This window comes from Malus domestica, chromosome 01, assembly GCF_042453785.1.
Source record: "Malus domestica chromosome 01, GDT2T_hap1".
In the NCBI taxonomy this organism is placed as follows: domain Eukaryota; kingdom Viridiplantae; phylum Streptophyta; class Magnoliopsida; order Rosales; family Rosaceae; genus Malus; species Malus domestica.
The window spans coordinates 26,659,621-26,678,849 of NC_091661.1; the positions used below are offsets into that span (position 1 = coordinate 26,659,621).

The following is a 19,229-nucleotide window of genomic DNA, read 5'->3' on the forward strand; positions in this document are numbered from 1 at the left end:
TTTTGGTTAAGATTTTAAGTGCAGTCCATCGCAGTGTTTCTTCGGCAGATTTGTTCCCAGTACGGAAGGCACTTGCATTAGCAGAAAACATTTGCATTTCCTACAACATTGTATATCCATCTCCGAAGCAGCATGCTCTATGTTGTTTTCGGTTTTTCTGAGGCAACACGCTCTACGTTGTTATCGGTTTTTCTTGACAAAACAGCAGCAAGCTGCCATTGCTCGAAAAAGGAGAGATAACAGAACTCTTGTATAATTAGTTCTTTAAACGCTCATAAACGATTCATCTTTACAGTAGATAAACAGCAAAAGAATGTGTTCACGAAACATTAGGAAGTGGAATGTGTCCGGAGTTTTGCAAGTTCTGCTTGACGGCGACCTAAATGAAATGCAACAACTATCCATAGCAAACAGACCTGGAGAAGAACAAAGAGGACCAGCATTAGTTCATCGTTCTTTGTTCGGGAGAAATAATCCGGAAGAAAAAAAATGCAAATGCTTTACAAATTTAAACGTACAGGCAGGCCGTAGAGAGAGACAGTTGGTGCCCTTCCGTTCAGAGTGCTGAAAAGTAGCTTGTACATTCCTGCGGCTGTAGCATCTCCTAGTCTTTGAACAAATACATCGATGCAAACCTGCAATATCACGTACTCGGTTTAATAATGTCTCAAATTGTTGGGTGATTTGCTTAAAATTTCACGGTACAGGATCAATGCAATGTAGGGCACCAAATAAGAAATCCTGTGAAAAAGAATTCAGAAACTCGTGCCTTGGCTTTGTATTTTTCATCTTGTGAGACAACGGTAAACAGGAGTTCTCTGCCTGGCCTGGTCATAACATAAGTAACAAACTGCAGAGAAACACAAAAAGAAAGCTGTAAGATCCAACTTCACAATGTTCCCTCACATTGAGACTTTGACCGTTGTTTCTATCCGAATGAAAGAAATATCATCTTTGCATATTACATATGTTTTAACATGTATTAAGCAATTTACAGGCAGATGTCTTGCCTTCTTGGATTACGTTATAAGATAAACTGTGAAAGGGAAAGCGCAACCCAGAAGTTAGAGAATACAAACCTTCCGCGAGGTCTCAGAAACAGCGACAGCCACCCAAGTTGGCCAGACAGCAATAGCAACCAAATTTAAGAAGGCAACAAATGGAGCCGCACAAATAGCTGTAGTAACCCCCACTATAGTTAGAAAACGCCCCTGTCAAAGTGCCACAAAACACGGTAAGTGATTATACATAAATACCTATAATGATATATGATACAAGGCATACACATCCGTGGAAATAAACAGTTTCACAATGTCGTGCATCATCCTAGAACCACAACCAAAATCCAAAAAGTCAAGCTTTATAGAAACACTCCCTAATTTGCTTCAAGAATCTTTAATTTTTCTTGCGACACCTAGAAACAGAAACATAACAAGATAGGACACCAGATTGCCTTCAGCAGGAAAGCAGAAAAGCGATAATGTTAAACACAGCTGCAAACATGAAACTAAGGGGAATCTGCTTTTAGCAAGCAATGAGCTAAGAAAATATTCTACAAAGGATATCTCATGTTAGTTACTATAGAAACTAGACAAAGTATCACCAATATAACAAAATCTCTGAAAAACAGCATACCGTTATGGTAAGTTGTCCGGCAAGGATAAAAACAGCAATAAAGCTGTTTATCTGAGCCAGCAATTTTCTTCTTCCAAGAGAGGTAGTAACAGTCATGGCAATTACACTCACTTTCTGAAGTTACAAAAAATTAGAGATAAAAATCAGTGTAAAGACAAAAATAACAACAGAAGGAAGACAGAAAACAAGAGAAAAGGAAGATGAAAATATACGGGTAGAGCAACATATCCGCAGACAAGATTCCCTTTTAAGTCAAGTCAGGTAATATATATTGAGAGGCTAATTTTGAATTAAGTTAGACCTCATGATAGTGGATGGTCTTACCTGAAAATAAAAGAATGACGAGATAACCGCACTCAACCACAGGAACAAGGACACATACAACAAGTAAGACGATGACAATATAAGCCAAAATCCATCTAAAATGGCCCACATATGAGGCTTCACCACCGGAGTAGCTGAGTTGGGAGAATTTCCTTTGTTGCGAATGGTTTGCCCATTAGGCTCAGTTTTCTGATCAGGGTCAGACTCTCTAACGCCAAAAAAGAAACCATGTCAAGAAACACAAAGTTTTATAACCGCATATATTATACATGTTAAGCCAAAGAATGCAAGTTTATAATTTTCGGGAGTGTTCAACTGCAGACCGGAAATAATTTGAAACCCAATAAATTTCATTCTTGACTGGCTTATTTGTTAAATCTAAAATGTCTGCTGCAACAGCTACGTGATTCACTCCACAGCTGTAACACAAGAAATTAACAATCCAAGACAAGAACATGTACGACATTCTTTTGAGATGCTCATAGCTCATAATGCACTTAATATGGAAGAACTACAGAGATTATTACAAAATTGTAACAGAAAATTCAGTCTTGACTCTTGTCTGTGCTTTATAAAATGTTGCATGCAACAATTTCAGAGAATCCGGTGACAAAAAAATATGATAATATAGTTGACCTGATCGGAGTTAATTCCTCGTGGACATGGGATAAATCCAGGGTTATCCCTTTGGACGACTGTGCAGCAAATTCCATTAACAAAGCAGAAAACAGTAGCAGAACTGCAACAAATCAATCCATGGTTTAAGACATATCAAACACACACAAAGATACACCTAAACTAACACAACTGTCAGATTCCAAAAGACGGAATAAGGAAACATACATGGACCCAACCTAGCCATTCCCGTGGCAAACAATGACCCAAAAAGCTGGCCTAGTGTGGCACCGGCACCAATAAAACCAAATAATCTTGAACCTGACTGAATACCCAACAAGTTACATGTGTAACAAAATTTTGTATTGCAATCAAATTTGTGTGGCAGGGATAGGATGGATACCTCACTGTCCATAACATCGATTATTCTAGCCCAAGTCGAAGAAATTGTAATTAGATTAAGTAAGGCAATCTTCAAAAAACAGCACAAATTTTTATCACTATATTAAGTTTGATAAATAAACAACTTTACAAATTCAAAAAGGGGTGTCCTATCCACACACCCCATTTTACTTCTCACACACCCCTGGATAATTTATGTCCGTTGATCTTCTTCAATTCATCCGATCCGACGGCCGAAAATTAAAAAGGTGTGTGAGAAGTAAAATGGGGTGTGTGGATATCACACCCCATTCAGAAATAGGTTCTAATAGATATTGAAAAAAAAAGAAAGAAAAGCAATTTAGATATATTCATCATACCCAGAGGAACAATGCAATTCTGACCGAGACATAGAACCAGCCAAGGCTCTCCCACGCTATGGAATATGCAGTGCCAGCTTGACTAGCATCAACCCTTTCATCATTTATTGACATGGAGTCTACAGTGACCAAGCCCTAGCCATACACAAGGCAGCTATTCAGTACAATATGAACATATTTCTAGAGTGTTAAAGCAACCAAATCAGAAACAACTTGAAGCCCTATGAGACTTCATCTCACCTTCACCTCAGCTTGTGATCCGGCTGACGAAGCACGCCATAGAAAGAAGAATGCAACAAGTGATACACTAAAAAACCTGAGCATCAAAACCAAAGCCTGGAATTTCAAGAAGCAACTATTACAGAGCGATATGAAAACAAACACATATAAAAAACAAGGAAAGAACCAGTTATACCCTTGTACTCTTCAACCCAAATTATCAAGTTACACAAACACCCCATATCAAAAGAATCAATTTATACCACAAAGACGATAATTTCGAACTCCCCATAAAAAATAAAAAAAACAGAAACCACGCATATCGAAATCTGGCAAGAACCAGCTATATACCCTTTTGCCTTTCAACCAAATTATCAAGTTACAGAGACACCCCACATGAAAATAATCGATCTTTACCACAAAAAAAACAACAATTTCAAAGCCCCCATGTCGAAAAAATGGCGGAAATACACACATACCTTGCCTTTCGAAACGTTGGGCAGAGAGAAGATGAGAGTTGCAACTGGGGCGGCAATGGAGGTGAGGGCCAATGACCCCACAAACAGGTTCGGCAGGCTCGACAGACCTAAGGAAATTGCACCCTCGTCGCGCAGCGGAAGCACCACGAAGTAAGCGCACAGAATCTGCATTGGAAAATCAAAATTTAGCTGAAATCCCAAACCCCAGTTCTTGAAATTTGAGAAAGTGTTGAAATTTAGCCAAAAGGGACTGGAGAATTTAGAAAAGCTTACGAAGAAGAAGCAGGATGAGGAGTGGAGGAGAGCTGAGATCTCGTGAGGGTGCACCGAAACGAAGGTGGAGAGGATCGTATCAAATCGGGACCTGCTCATGGCTTCTGTGTCAGATGGAATCATGGAAGACTGGATTTTGGTGGATGAATGTTACGATGAAAAAAGAAGAAAAGCTTCAGTTCGACGTTCGTGGCTGAAAAAGATGGGCTTGAAAGTCAAAGTATATGACTGGGCCTGGGGTCTGGGCTGGCCCAATAGATAACTGTCGAATCAGGTAGTCTCTGGAAGCCCTACCTCCTACTCTCTCTCTCTCTCTCTCTCAAGTCAATGTGCTATGCCCAGCTACCTGTGCAGAGCATCTAGATTTCTCAGCTCAGCTCCCACGATCAGACTCGCTTCTTCGAACCCTGCAAGATTTCGCTGCTCTGTTAAGCTTTCGACCATGTCTAATGGAGAAGGAGCTGTTCGCTTCCCCTTATCCGCTTCAAGCACTCTCGTAATCCAAAAGGGAGATATCACCAAGTGGTCCGTCGACGGCTCCACGGACGCCATCGTCAGTCCTCCTCTCTTTCTCTTTACTCTGTGATTTCTGTGTCGTTCTCTCTCTCTTTCTTTTTTTTTTCTGTTTGTTTCTCGAGAAAATAATAGGCAAAGAAAAGATGATAACTTTGCACCCTTTTGGGGTCTTAACTTTGAATTGGTTGATGGGGTTGAATTTCTGTTACTGGGAAATCAAAATATCAAATCAAATTTTGTGTAAATTTAGTTTTAGTTTTACAATTTCTGATTGCTATTTTCTGGGGTTTGTGCTTCTCTGTGCTTATAGCATATAACTTTGTGCACATATTGGTAGAATGTGAGCATCCAACCCGAAACCGAAACCGGTTGATTACGGTTCATATTGTTTCTTGCTTCATGATAGTGCACTGTATTTTCGTTCCATGAATGTCCCAAATTGCTCCCATTGTGTTCTTGTGCCATGTTTTCGATAATATATGATCCGGTTTAATGCAATTTGGTTCTTTGGTCAGCATCCAGTTCTATGAATGTGAGCATATCAATGGGCATTTTTGTAGGTCAATCCAGCAAATGAGGGGATGCTTGGAGGTGGTGGTGCAGATGGAGGTAATTTTGTTTTACAATTTTGAATAGACATTTCAAAGCGAACCTGCTATATCTATACTGATTTTGAATGATCTTCCAGCTATACATAGGGCTGCTGGCCCAGATCTTCTGCAAGCATGCTATAGTGTCCCAGAAGTCAGGCCACGTGTTCGCTGTCCCACCGGAGAAGCAAGGATCACCCCGTAAGTTCTCATGATTTAGCCACCATTTATGCATATGGCATCGCTTGGTTTTGATTCGTAGTTTCGTGGAGAACATAATCAATGACCACTTGCATTGTATACTATGCAGGGGTTTTAAGTTGCCTGCATCTCATGTAATTCATACTGTTGGACCCGTGTACCGTTCTGGCAGCAACCCGGAAACCTTTCTGAGTGCTGCGTACAGGTTATAATCTGTTTCTTGCTGATATGTAGTTTAATGTGTTAGTTCTTTATTCCTTATTAAAACTCCTGTGCAAATCGATTACAGGAATAGCTTGACCTTAGCCAAATCAAACAACCTTCAGCATATCGCGTTTCCTGCTATTTCTTGTGGTGTGTATGGGTAAGTTGACAACAGAACTCCCATTGGTGTTCGAATACGTAAGCTTTTACATTGAAGGATAAGAATCATGGTAACATCTGATCATTTTGACTTGTCACATTAAAGTTGTAAGCGACTAACAGATTAATCTCGTTTGACTGTCATATTCTTCAAGATATCCGTATGATGAAGCAGCCACAGTATCTATATCCACAATTAAGGAGTTTGCGGATGGCCTAAAGGAGGTATGTATGCTTGTACCCAACATTTTCATGGATCAATCGAATATTCTTCTAAAACTCACTGGCATTTTCATTTGCAGGTGCACTTTGTTCTCTTCGCAGACGATATTTACGATGTTTGGGTGAAAAAGGCCAATAAATTGCTTAAAGCTTAATATGCACCGTGAGCAAGCAATTAGCAGATATATGAGTTTACCTTTCTATCAGTGTAATTGGATGCAAAACCTCTTATGTAGAACCGAAGTTTATTGGCTTGTAATGTGCAGAACGAAATGGTGAAATAAAGCGTGCCGTAGATTGCCAATGTACTCGAGATATTATCGCAAAAAATACCATGGAATTATATGAAATGTATGCATTGCAGAAGTGTTCTGTTCTATACATCTAAGCTTACGTTCATTATTACACAAGAAACCAAATCCAGACTCGGACGCGAAACGGGGAAAATGGCTTTACGCTGAAATCTTCACTCGAAGGAACTTGAAGTTTCACATCCCGACCAACACCAATTAGAAAGCAACATGCAGATGACAGAACAAGAACAAAAACAACGGGAAAAAATCCGCTACGCTACTGATAGAGTTTGAACCTAAATTTTCCAGATTAAGAATCTTTGTCCTTTGGTACATTTCTGGGGAGTCTGTTAAAAACACCCTCGTCCACGATTTTGTAATGCTTTGAAAACTGCCGGTGGATCTTTCCGCAATACCCATCCACAGTTTCTTCATGCTTGCTGTACAAGGCAGGAAGTGTTATTGACAAGATTGAACCTGCCACCATCAAAGAAGTTTAGTATAAAAATCTCACAAGAAATTTACAGGTACCAACCACCTCGTTTCTGCTAGAAAAATATTCAACCTAACGGGTCCAGAACTTGACAAATTATATACAAAAATTTAAAAGAGAGTCACAAAGATCAAGATCATTCATTTGACAGACACAGGAGGAGGATGCACATACCAATATACGCAAGTGTAAAGAAGGAGAAAAAGCTTCCAATGACGGAGAAGAGCCACAGACAAACCACCACCTGTCAAATGTATGGTAGCTTCGTAAAAGTCATATTCATTCGAATCAGTAACAGATAAAAATGAGAAGTCGAAAGAGAACACCTTGTGGTTTCAGCTAGAAAATAGATTCCAAAAACATTATCATCGTAAGATGCAATGCAACACTGACCTTGAAAAACAGTCTAAAATCTTTGCCGAGAGTGATATCATGAGCCATAAGCAGCACATTGTTGATTTTAACACGAAACGATGCTGCAGCATTGTTAACCATTTCCTCCGATAGTACTAACTCCGGTAATGTTTGCAATTGTCTACTCAAAGAATATGATAGTTATCCTCATTGTAAACAGTTTCTGTGCAAGGTTGATAATAATACATGTGGAGAGTAGAAAATTCATACTTATTTCTATAAACAGCATAGTTGGCACGAAGGAATAAGAGTACAACCAAAATCAGCAAGATGTCCGCACAAACTGATAAGAATGATAATCCAGACCGCTCAAACACAAGCCAAGAAACTGTAGAAACAATGATAGTGCCGAAGGAAACACGCCCCCGCTTCCACAACAAAACATCAGCAGCTAAAAGGAAAAAGAGATATAGTAAGGAATAGAACTAAGAAAAATGTTGGCAAAACAAGATAAGTAGATATGCAAATAACAAGTGAAAACCATTCTCGAGTCAGTCATTACTATATTCAGATACTTGAAATCCAATTCCTACATTCAAGTTGTTCACATATGCATGAATGAATAACGAGGGAACAACTAGCCTAGCTATTTCCAAAATACTCTTCAGGAAGAGCGAATGTGACAGGAAAAGAATCAGGCAAGTTGTACACACGTACTGATAGGCAAATGTGAGATTTCCGAGCGACTGGATAATGGGGCATACTGGGTGATCACTACTAGAAAGCCTACTATATATGTACCTGATTCGAGTTTGTCTACATGCATCAGATCATAATAAAAATATGCAGCGTTTAAACTTGCACTATGGAAAAATGTCATTTGCTCCTCTATCACGGATTAACAACAGTAGACTCTTGGAAAGTAAATGTGGTGGTAGAGTCAATACGATGCAAATTAACTCAAACAAACCGCTAAAGTTAGCTTGCTTTTCAGTTTCCCTAAGTTGAACAAAAAGACAGTCACTTAATTCACAAAACAATCCCAACAAGCCCTGCGACACATCTATCCCCTACCCTAAAATATGCAAGTGATTGCAAATTTGCACTCCAAGAATGCCATTGATTGCTACAAGATACATTGTTTTTTCCCGCAGCTTTCCTTTCTTTTCTTCAACTACTAACAGAAAATTGAAAACGATTGCCCAAAAAACCTTCATTCTCCCACTCTTTAACTTTCAGGCTTCTCCGGCAGTTGTAACCAACCACGCATTCTTTTCAACTAAAGAGCAAACTGATCAACTGCCCACTTTACCACAACCTCCACATTTCGCCTTTACTCATCCGTTGGCATCCGCCATCCAACTTCACTCTAAATTCTAATCGATTCTATAAAGTAAATGCAACCCAACATTGATCCATCTCAGATAATCAACAACCCAAAAGCACAACATTTTCGTTTTTGCAGATAATCAAATTACAAGACCCAAAAGTTTAAAAGATGGAAAGGAAATTATAGAGAAACCCCACAAATCCAAACGCCGGAAATGTCCTAAAAGTTTCAATCTTTTTAAATTAAAGATAAAATAAAACAAAAAGTTTCAATTTTTCTCACCTTGACCGCCGCCCAAGCAGTTGTGCATCGACTCTTGACGTCCAAACAACCGATACGCAGCGCCGACGCATGCGGTGGTGTAAGAAGTGGAAGCCACATCCTTCCGTCCATCCCCATCTCCCTCTGTGCTGCATAAATCTTGTGAATTCTCCATCAAGAAATTCAAATATCTGTCTCTCCGAAGAGTAAGGAGTTATAAAATTCGTCAGTATTTCTCCTAGAATTGAAACGAAAAGAACAGGTTCCTCGGTTATTTTTTGGTCACCGACTTTCTTCAGATCTACAAAATTCCATGTGCCATAAAGTACGGATGTTTGGCGGGACCGTAGTGGACAATTAGACAAAATATTTGTTCTTTGATACCAATGAACACGTAAAAAGCGGGGCAAGTGGTTTTTACCAGGGTGATTTCGAACTCCATCAGTTCTTAATTTGACATTTAATTTAATAAAATTTATCGTTTGATAATTAAAAAAAAAATCTTGGGATGAATCAATGGTTGGAAAATAATTTCAGACTCGTATTCCACACGGCACGTCCTGAATTCAATTTCTTAATTAATCGCAATATGTGATCATGAAAGACTGAAATGCCTTTGTGAAAATGATATTAAGCTGTATAAGACCCCCCGGATCAGAGAGTTTCCCTTCTTCGTGATATGGTCGCACATATGATTTGGTTGAGCTACTCAACCAAGATTTTTTCTCCTTCCTCAAAGAAATTACGCCTCTCATGAACCATGAGCACCAAGAATGTGTAGGAGAAGAACAAATTATTCAAATTAATGACTTCTCAGTATATTAACACATGAAAATATTACCTTAAAATCAGTATACAATATCTCAAAATAAAGAAGGAAATAAGCTATGAGGTAATCGATTTGATTTTCATTTATTTTTATACAAGAACTTTATCTAATTTTAATAAAAGTTTTATAATGTTCCGTATAAAATGCTTCAGATTTTTCAACCGTTACATTTTTAACTTTTATATTTTAAGCAACTATCTAATGGTTAAAACCAGAAGATTCTCGTACTAGGGGCATCATAAAAATATCATCCTCAAAATAGGTAGATTGCAACGGAACCAGATCCTCTCCGGATCAATCAAAATTGAGCTCACTAATCAATGAATCCAGACCGTTAAAATTTGATCCAACGGCTATAATTATTATAACTTTTAGAAATGTCTCCTGTTTATAACCGTTGGATCAAATTTCAACGATCCAGGTTCATTGATTATGTGGCCCGGTTTGGTTGGATCCGAAGGGGACCGGTTCCGATTGCAACCTTTTGCGAGTGTCATTTATCCAGTATTTTAACCGCCCGCGTCCTCCCCCCTCATTCTCCAGCAAGAAAAGATAAAAGGAAAGAGACACGAAACCCACTGACCTCACCGTCAGCTCTCTGTCAGCTGTGAGACCTCCCTCCCTCCCTCTCTCTCTCTCTCTCTCTCTCTCTCTCCTCTTACAAGTATTTTTATGTTGGACGCAAATTGTTAGGTGCATCTCTCTTGAATCAGCTGACCAATAGTCTCCAATTCCACAAGCAAATCACAGAGACAGACAACACAACCAATTGGGCATTTGACCTCCAACTGATCTCAGCCATCCATCAGATCTGAGACTCTGATCCCTTCCAAACAACTCAACGTCTAGTTCTCCAGATTGCCCATTTATCGGTTTCTGTCACTCTCAGTGAGTTCACTTCATATTCTGCAATATTTTTCTTCTGATTTATGGACAAAGATGCTAAATTTTTAAGATTTTGGGGTTTTTCTGTGACTTAAAACCCATTATTATATGTTTCTTTGATTGCCCATTTCTCAGATTCTGCCACTCTCAGTGAGTTCACTTCAATTTCTGCATTTCGTTTCTAGTTTTATGGTAAAAAGATTGGATTTTTGAGATTTTGGGGTTGTTTGAGTCTGTGATCCCCTCAAAACCCATTAATCTCCATTGCTATGATATTCCATGTCTCAGTTTTTGCTACCTTTAGTGAGTACACCTCATATTCTGCATAACTTTTTTTCTCTTGTTTCATAGAAAAAAGATTGAAATTTTGAGTTTTTGGGGTTGTTTGAGACTGTGATCCCCTCTAAACCCATTAATATCCGCTTCTCTGATTGCCCATTTCCCAGTTTTTGCTAATCTTAGTGAGCTCACTTGATATTCTGCATTTGTTTTCTTCTCATTTTATGGATTTGTTTTTATTTTTTTTATTTTTATAGTTTTTGGGTTGTTTGTGGACACTGGATAGCTTGAAGTTGGGTTGGAGGCAAAAAAGATGGGGGAAGGCGCGAGGTTTCAGCTGGGGACAGTGGGAGCGTTGACCCTCTCTGTGGTCTCGTCGGTCTCCATTGTCATTTGCAACAAGGCCCTCATTAGTTCTTTGGGTTTCACTTTTGGTAAGCTTTTCACAGTCTCCATTGTTGCCTCATTTTTGTTGGTATTTCAAATTCTTGACCATGTGTTTTATTGTATTCAATGCTGAATTTACTTGGGTTGCCTTAATTTTTAGAAATCTAAGTTTGGTAAGAATGATGTGCTTTGAAGGTTTCGTGTGCAAACAAATGAAACTGATGAAGTTGTTGCTATTGAATAACGAACTTAAGTAGAAACAAAAATTTGGAGCTTTCAAAACAATTGCAATTTTATTTTCTGTTTTAAGGGGTATGGCGGGGGAGTTAATGTTGGTGATTCCACACATTATAGCTTTCGATTTGTAGTTCAACTTTAAACAGCATTGAAATATAATTTAGCCAGGATGCAGTAAGGAGATATAATTTGGGTCCTTTAGCAATTCAAACAGGTCACATTGGTAAATCCCACCACTAAATGTTCTTTTTGAAGGAAAATTATGGGAGTGCACTATTGTTATGTGGAAGATTTTGCCATCCTGTTAATTTTTACTTGGTTTACCGGAATTTACTGTGATTACAGAATAGATTGTTATACATATTTGTGCAGCCACAACTTTGACAAGCTGGCATCTTTTAGTCACCTTTTGTTCCCTTCACGTGGCTTTAAAGATGAAATTCTTTGAGCACAAACCGCTTGATCAAACGACTGTGACGGGGTTTGGCATTCTGAATGGAATCTCAATTGGACTGTTAAATCTGAGCCTGGGGTTCAATTCAGTTGGCTTTTATCAGGTATATTTGTTTCCTTCAATTCATTTTGACTTTGTTGCTTCTAGCTAAAACTTTGGTGTTTCAGCATTTTTCCAGATATTAGAATTCTGAAATCCTCTTTTGTTCTTGCATTCTAGATGACTAAGCTGGCAATCATCCCTTGTACTGTACTATTGGAGACCCTTTTCCTAGCGAAGAAATTCAGGTTTAGCCTTTTTTTTTACTAAGATGCTGATTTACCGATTCGTTCAAGCATATCCAAAATTTTAAACTCGTAACGGAGCCAATTGTTGCCTAATGTTACCCATATATAATCTTGTTATATTTGCTTATGATGTGTTTATATTCTTGATCCAGTGGAAATATAATTGTTTCGCGAAATATAAAATTGTGATATTGTGGTTTTTCTTGTATTTTCCTTCCCTCTGAATTCATATAAAGGTATAATTACAGTACTTTGGCAATTTGTCTGTGCCTGTTTTTCATTTTATTTTATTAAGTAATGCTGTTATATCTTAAATATTTCATTTTATTTTAATAAGTAATGCTGTTATATCTTAAATAAATAAGTATGAGGAGGAAGAGGAGGGGCAAAGGGTTGAGTTTTGTCTTGTTATGATGGTGCATTCCTTACCATTTATCACTGTCGAATGCCAATTTATCATATGCCATCACTGATTCTGACCACCTCAGTTCACTTCCTGCTGCGATAGCTGATATTCAGTACTTAATGAACCTACTGCTTCACGTCTTTCAATCCATTTACCCTTTTCACATCACGGTTCAACTTTCCAACGTACTGCATTTAGTTGCCTCTTAATCTGAAACATTGATTGTTAATCCATAATCTTATATTCTGATTTCCTTACCTATTACCATTCTAATATTATCTTAACTTCAATTCCTATTGCAGTAGGAGCATTCAGATTGCCCTCCTTGTTCTGCTCCTTGGTGTTGGGATTGCAACAGTCACTGATGTTCAACTTAATGTTCTTGGAAGTATCTTGTCTCTTCTTGCAGTTATTACAACATGCGTTGCCCAAATTGTATCCTCGATAGAGTTTTCTTTTTTGACTAATATCTCTGTCTAGTTTGTTTTATAGTATGAACCATTGACCCATACACCACTGCATAATTAAAGAAAGAAAATACCTGGACGTAAGAATTCTTGAATGAAATTGTCTAATGTCATGGATGCAAAGTCTCTAAATCACTTCTATTTTTAACTGCATTAAGAAAAAAAATTCACCAGCACTGCCTGTATTAGTTTTCTCCGTCTTGAAAAACATACTTACATGTATGAGTCTGAAGCTGTTCAGGTCTCACAGTTCATAGTGCTGGATACTTTCCATTAGAAAGAGCTGACATGCACGCCCTTATTAGGTCATTTCGATAGGTCTCAGTAGTTTTGTCTGTCCGGTTTTGTTTCCTTAACTAGTTTCTTTCAGATGACCAATACTATCCAAAAGAAGTTTAAGGTTTCTTCAACACAACTTCTGTATCAATCATGTCCATATCAATCAGGAACTTTATTAATCACTGGCCCGTTTCTGGATTGGTTCTTGACGAATCAAAATGTATTTACTTTCAAGTATACAACTCAAGTGCTGGTGAGAATTGAAATCATTATTTTTTTTTTCTTTTCCCTTTTCTCTAGAAAGCATTACTGATTGTGTTTTCTCTCTGATTTTGCAGGTTTTCATAATTATATCCTGCCTAATCTCCGTCTCTGTAAACTTTAGCACATTTCTTGTGATCGGAAAGACATCTCCTGTCACCTATCAAGTTCTTGGACATCTAAAGACATGCCTTGTGCTGGCATTTGGTTATATTTTGCTTCATGATCCATTTGACTGGAGGAACATCCTCGGAATATTAGTCGCACTTGCTGGGATGGTTTTATATTCTTACTTTTGCACTCGTGAGGGTCAGAAAAAGGCTGCTGAAGAAGCAACGCAGCCACCACAGGTTCTAGCCCACTTTGCTTAATCTCTGTAATTGCATGACGTACTTTCTAGATATCTGAATCATTTTCGTAAACATTGAATAACGAAGTGATGTATGAAGTCGTCTCTTTTCCCTTGAAATGGTTTCAGGCAGGAGAAGGTGAGTCTGATCCTCTAATGGGGGTGGAAAACGGAAGCGGTGTAGGAACTGATTCTGCTACCCAAATTGCCCCTGTATGGAAGTTGAACAAAGATTTGCATGCGTGATGGCGCAAAACTTTCAAGTCTTGTTAATTTACCCACCTAAGAGTACTAATAGCAGCATGTAGAGCTGTTAGAGAGCAATGACAATATTATTTGTGTAAAAATTCTTCACCCTTGCGTCTCCAATTCGAACAGGTGTCCGTCCCGCCCTTTCTTCATGGTGTTGATTGCGAATTACATTTAGATCGGCAATTAGTTCAAGAGAATATGGTTCAATTTTGTACGCATTTGTACTGCAATTTTATTGTCCGTTATATACAAAGTGATTAACTCCTTTACTGTCACTCCATCGAATCCGGAGTTTTTTATGAAGTATCCACGTAAATATTTTTTGGGTTTGCATGTCATTATACAAGTTGACGGAAGTGGACATAAAAAATTTTGGGGTTGCATGCCATTTTTAGGTTTTAATGGGACTGTATATCACATGTCATTATACAAGTTGACGGAAGTTTTATTTTTCGAAGTGTTGCTCCTTAAAAAGGATGGAAAACAACAGTAAACTTGACCCCAAGGGAAAAAAAGCTCCTAGATTCCATATCAAACTAGACTATAACAAACAATACAATAACATCCATGTTTCTTGGATGGGTATGGGTTTTCAAATAAAAGTCACCGTAAGTTGGGATATCATAATCATAATCGTAATCATAATCATAATTATTATACATTCTATACTGACGACGTTCTAACTCGGAACAAATGACGTCGTCTTGAGCTGCTTCAGCAAATTCATAGTCGGCAATGGAATCTTCGGGCAGCCACAATGTTCTGATTCCTTAAGCACATCTCATTCTCAAATCTCCATCGACCTTAAGGTTAAAACAATAGTGCAGGTCGAGCGACACGAGACGAGGACAACAGTCAAGAATTTCCTGCAGGCCTTCGTCTGTCAGCTCATTTCCGAAAACTTGGAGGTGCTGCAAACCATGCAGTTCCTGCTATTATTGCAAGTGCGTCGTCGTTACACCCGGTTCGTCCAATGTACCAGATTTTGTTAAGTTTAAGTGATTTCAAAAGTGGACAAGATCGTCCGACCACTTGCAAGGATTCACGTGAGATTCCGACGGAAACAATGAAATTTCAAGGTACTCCATCAATGGAAGCTTTGAAGCCACTTTTCCCATTTCCACAACATAAGATTGCACGAGTCGGAGGCTTGTAAGTCTACTCGAACTGCATAAAGAGGTGAAAATTTTAGCCACCGAAGCACAACAAAATCAAATTCTACAGTAACAATAATATATAAACATGCAAAACTGACATACCTATCAGCGGTATACTCAAGGACATTAGAGCAACTCCACCCATGGAGGCCCTCCCCCTGGCAATCCACTATTGAATCCACCATTTTGAACAGTAACTGCCTTAAATGAATAGTAATTGACATTAATGAACAGTAATTGCCATTTGCATCTCCACCCTTGGAGCCCTCCCCCTGGCAATAGGCAATAAATATTAGTTTTTTTTGTTTGTTTAAATAATACAAAATAAAATTATTTTTAATTTCGGATAAGATTTTTTAAATCGTTCTCGTTGCGTCACGTGTCATTTTATAAAAAAAACAATTATTTTTAGCGATGGATTTCGATAAGATTTTTATCCAATGTCATCGTGCCACGTGTCGTTATCTTTTGAGAATCTTTGACGATAGATTTCGATCAGATTTTTAACTCGTTCAAAATTGCGCCACGTGTCTTTATCCGAAAATATAATTATTGGAGATCGATTTCGATAAGATTTTTATCCAATACGATCGTGCCACGTGTCATTATCTTTTCAGAATCTTTGAGGATAGATTTCGATCAGATTTTTAACGAATGACGGCATGCCACGTGGCCTTATCTACAATCCAATCTTTTCTGAATCGTCCATATAATCCACCATCCATCCTCACAAATCTCACACCAATTTTCTCAACATCTCTATCTCATTAATCATAGTTTCTGCTTCTTCTTCACCATCCATCATTACAATGTCTTCTTCTTCATCAAGGATGATGTGGGAAATCGATCAGCAAGAGGAAGAATTGTTTAACCAATCTGAAGGAATGTTCAACCTTCAGATAGCCGAAAATGAGATGGAAGAGGATGAGGAGCGTAGAAGGAGAGATGACGAAACAAGAATGGCCAGAGCCTCACATTCCCGTCGAGTCATCCAGACTGTTGCTCAGATATGCAGGCCCAACCGTTCAAGAAACCTTGATAGAAGCAGGCAACGACGGGGTGAAGAGCTGTTGGACGATTACTTTGTCCATAACAGTGCATTTCCTGATACGTACTTCAGACGCCGTTTTAGAATGGAACGACATTTGTTCAACAGAATCATGACTGATGTTTGCAACCATGATTCTTACTTTGTACAAAAGAAGGATGCTTGTGGTGTTATGGGTCTCCTGCCTGAGCAAAAAATCACTGCTGCGTTGCGGATGCTTGCGTATGGAGCATCTGCAGACCAAGTGGATGAGATAACGAGGATGGGGAAATCAACCATTCTTGAGGCCCTGATGAGGTTTTGCGGAGCAGTCGAATCTTTGTACACCGCAGAGTACCTCCGAAAACCTACTCGCTGGGACTTGCAAAGGCTTCTGAAGAAGGGCGAGATGCGAGGTTTTCCTGGGATGATAGGAAGCATCGATTGTATGCACTGGACGTGGAAAAACTGTCCAAGTGCATGGCAAGGCGCATATGGGGACAGAAAATGATCAAAATCTATCATTTTGGAGGCAGTGGCATCTTTTGATACATGGATATGGCACGCCTTTTTCGGGGTTCCGGGGGCTCAAAATGATCTCAACGTCCTTGCCCAATCCCCAGTGTTCAACGACGTCCTGCAAGGAAAGGCACCAAAAGTCACGTACGTCGTCAACGGACGTAGGTACGAAGGGGCATACTACCTAGCTGACGGCATTTACCCACGGTGGGAAACATTTGTCAAAACAGTTCCACGTCCGCGAAGTGCAAAGGAAAAACACTTTGCAACCTGTCAAGAGGGGTGCAGGAAGGATGTGGAGCGTTGTTTTGGTATCCTTCAAGCTCGTTGGGCGATCGTCAGGGGTGCTGCCAGAATGTTCGATGTAGAGTCACTTCGATCCATCATGATGACGTGCATCATTCTTCACAACATGATTGTGGAAGATGAGTTCGATTATGATGCGGTTGATGAATATGAGCCAGAGGCAGACACGATGAACAATTCAAGAACACGAATATATTTTGCGCATGATGCCACCGAAGAACCCGTGCAACACGACCCATTAGAAAGGGATGGACGTTACAATGAAAGGGTCATTCAACGATATACTGCACTTCAAAGGTCATCTATGCACATTGATCGACAAATTGACTTGATAGAGCACCAGTGGGCATTGAAACAAGCTGAAGATACTTAAGTTTATTTAGTATGTTTGTTTGTATTTGGTGTGTTTATGTAATTTTATTTGGTGTGTTTATGTAATTTTATTTGGTGTGAATTGTTTGGTGTGTTTATGTAATTTTATTTGGTGTGTTTTTTGTAGTGAGTTTTTTATTATTTCGTATGTTTATGTAATTTTATTTGTTGTGAATTGTTTGGTGTGTTTATGTAATTTTATTTGGTGTGTTTTTTGTAGTGAGTTTTTTATTATTTCGTATGTTTATGTAATTTTATTTGGTGTGAATTGTTTGGTTTAGGATTCATATAGCCGACCCCACTTAGTGGGAAAAGGCTTTGTTGTTGTTGTTGTTGTTGTTTGAATTGTTTGGTATGTTTATGCAATTTTATTAGGATAAATATATTACGAAATTAAATACATGTACTCTCACTTTTAATAAAGTACTAACTTCAATAAAATGGAAACAACATAAATAATAAATTACATAAGTACCCTATTCCGATTACATGGAAACAACATAAATAATAAATTACAACCCAAAGTGATTGGAAAACTATGGGCTCCGATTTCAAAAGTACCCTATTCCTCACCACTTAACCAATCTGTGGTGCTAGGATCATCTTGTCTTGTTGTGCTAGGACCATCTTGTCTTGATCTCGCTTCTCTTGCACGCCTCCTTTGCACCACATCTCGCTTCTCCGACTGCCAAAAATATGTAGAATTTGGAGATATCCCTTCTAAACGCGTGTTCATAATGTCACGATCTCGTTGTGCAATTCTTTCTTCTCTAAGCAACTCCCTTTCTTGCCTAAGTAGCTCTCTTTCCCTCTGTTCAGCTTGAAATGCTTGTTCAATAGCTGCAGCTTTTGCCTCATCTCTAGCCTTGCCAGCTTCATATTTCGCCAATTCCCGCGCCAACGTCAATTCACCTTGACGAGCAAGTTCTTGCATGTACTTTCCATAATCATTCTTGGAAGCACTCCCTTTCCTCTTTGAAGCCTTCTTACCTAGAGGCCTAATTGGATAACGGGTCGACCCCGACGCTTGTTCAGGAATGGGCGTTTCAGGCACTTCTTCTCCATCTTCTTCATCAACATGGGGGCCATGATCGGGTGTAGAGTGTGGAGGGGTGCTGTGTAGAGGGATGCTATTCATGCATACTTCTGGACCAACAGGCACAACTTTGAATTTAGGACAATCTTTAACAATATTCCAACATTCCCACCGGGTGAATGATTTGTTTCTTGATTTGATTTTGGCACCATACCATGCTTGTGCTTGAAGTTGCTACAAATGATTAATAATGAAATTATTAGGTGACAAATAAATAATACAAACAAATGAATAATAATGAAATTATTAGTTAACAATTAAATAATACAAACAAATAATAATAATGAAATTATTAGGTCACAAATAAATAATACAAACAAATGAATAATAATGAAATTATTAGGTAACAAATAAATAATACAAACAAATGAATAATAATTTCATTATTAGGTAACAATTAAATAATACAAACAAATAATAATAATGAAATTATTAGGTCACAAATAAATAA

The 19,229-nt window shown here is 38.5% G+C and overlaps 5 protein-coding genes and 1 pseudogene across 9 annotated transcripts; 3 read left to right on the forward strand and 3 right to left on the reverse strand.

Moving 5' to 3' along the window:
• Nucleotides 1–49: 49 nt before the first annotated feature.
• On the reverse strand, nt 50–4,516 carry LOC103437917 (uncharacterized). Of its 3 annotated transcripts, XM_070819687.1 has the most exons (14): nt 4,307–4,516; nt 4,034–4,198; nt 3,576–3,671; nt 3,336–3,470; nt 2,978–3,046; nt 2,803–2,899; nt 2,596–2,698; nt 1,960–2,167; nt 1,636–1,749; nt 1,080–1,211; nt 770–850; nt 519–635; nt 308–416; nt 50–245 (listed from the first exon to the last, which is right to left on the reverse strand). In XM_070819687.1, exons 1-13 carry the CDS (start codon nt 4,427–4,429, stop codon nt 330–332), a joined length of 1,527 nt encoding a protein of 508 aa, XP_070675788.1. In that variant the 5' UTR covers nt 4,430–4,516; the 3' UTR covers nt 50–245; nt 308–329. The 3 variants fall into 3 exon arrangements, with proteins under 3 accessions (XP_070675788.1, XP_070675783.1, XP_028958049.1); XM_070819682.1 differs by having other exon boundaries at nt 219–416; nt 4,307–4,514; XM_029102216.2 differs by having other exon boundaries at nt 219–416; nt 3,576–3,651; nt 4,307–4,508.
• A 44-nt stretch (nt 4,517–4,560) lies between these two features.
• LOC103437938 (uncharacterized) lies at nt 4,561–6,564 on the forward strand. Its single transcript, XM_008376470.4, has 7 exons — nt 4,561–4,859; nt 5,383–5,431; nt 5,511–5,613; nt 5,723–5,818; nt 5,903–5,977; nt 6,132–6,201; nt 6,279–6,564. The coding sequence occupies exons 1-7, from the start codon at nt 4,641–4,643 to the stop codon at nt 6,351–6,353; spliced, it is 687 nt and encodes a 228-aa protein (XP_008374692.2). The 5' UTR covers nt 4,561–4,640; the 3' UTR covers nt 6,354–6,564.
• On the reverse strand, nt 6,516–9,292 carry LOC103437927 (reticulon-like protein B16). Its single transcript, XM_008376459.4, has 5 exons — nt 8,951–9,292; nt 7,609–7,789; nt 7,378–7,519; nt 7,159–7,228; nt 6,516–6,968 (listed from the first exon to the last, which is right to left on the reverse strand). Exons 1-5 carry the CDS (start codon nt 9,102–9,104, stop codon nt 6,802–6,804), a joined length of 714 nt encoding a protein of 237 aa, XP_008374681.2. The 5' UTR covers nt 9,105–9,292; the 3' UTR covers nt 6,516–6,801.
• Nucleotides 9,293–10,237: 945 nt separating this feature from the next.
• On the forward strand, nt 10,238–14,571 carry LOC103437949 (UDP-xylose transporter 3-like). Of its 3 annotated transcripts, none has more exons than XM_008376481.3 (9): nt 10,238–10,365; nt 10,452–10,646; nt 11,180–11,356; nt 11,919–12,103; nt 12,220–12,287; nt 12,996–13,128; nt 13,531–13,692; nt 13,778–14,050; nt 14,179–14,571. In XM_008376481.3, the coding sequence occupies exons 3-9, from the start codon at nt 11,236–11,238 to the stop codon at nt 14,293–14,295; spliced, it is 1,059 nt and encodes a 352-aa protein (XP_008374703.2). In that variant the 5' UTR covers nt 10,238–10,365; nt 10,452–10,646; nt 11,180–11,235; the 3' UTR covers nt 14,296–14,571. The 3 variants fall into 3 exon arrangements, with proteins under 3 accessions (XP_008374703.2, XP_008374718.2, XP_008374711.2); XM_008376496.3 differs by having other exon boundaries at nt 11,209–11,356; XM_008376489.3 differs by lacking the exon at nt 10,238–10,365 and having other exon boundaries at nt 10,624–10,793.
• Nucleotides 14,572–16,113: 1,542 nt separating this feature from the next.
• On the forward strand, nt 16,114–17,683 carry LOC114826618 (protein ALP1-like; annotated as a pseudogene).
• A 561-nt stretch (nt 17,684–18,244) lies between these two features.
• On the reverse strand, nt 18,245–18,616 carry LOC139190376 (uncharacterized). Its single transcript, XM_070810574.1, has one exon. The coding sequence runs from the start codon at nt 18,614–18,616 to the stop codon at nt 18,245–18,247; it is 372 nt and encodes a 123-aa protein (XP_070666675.1).
• Between the last annotated feature and the right edge of the window lie 613 nt (nt 18,617–19,229).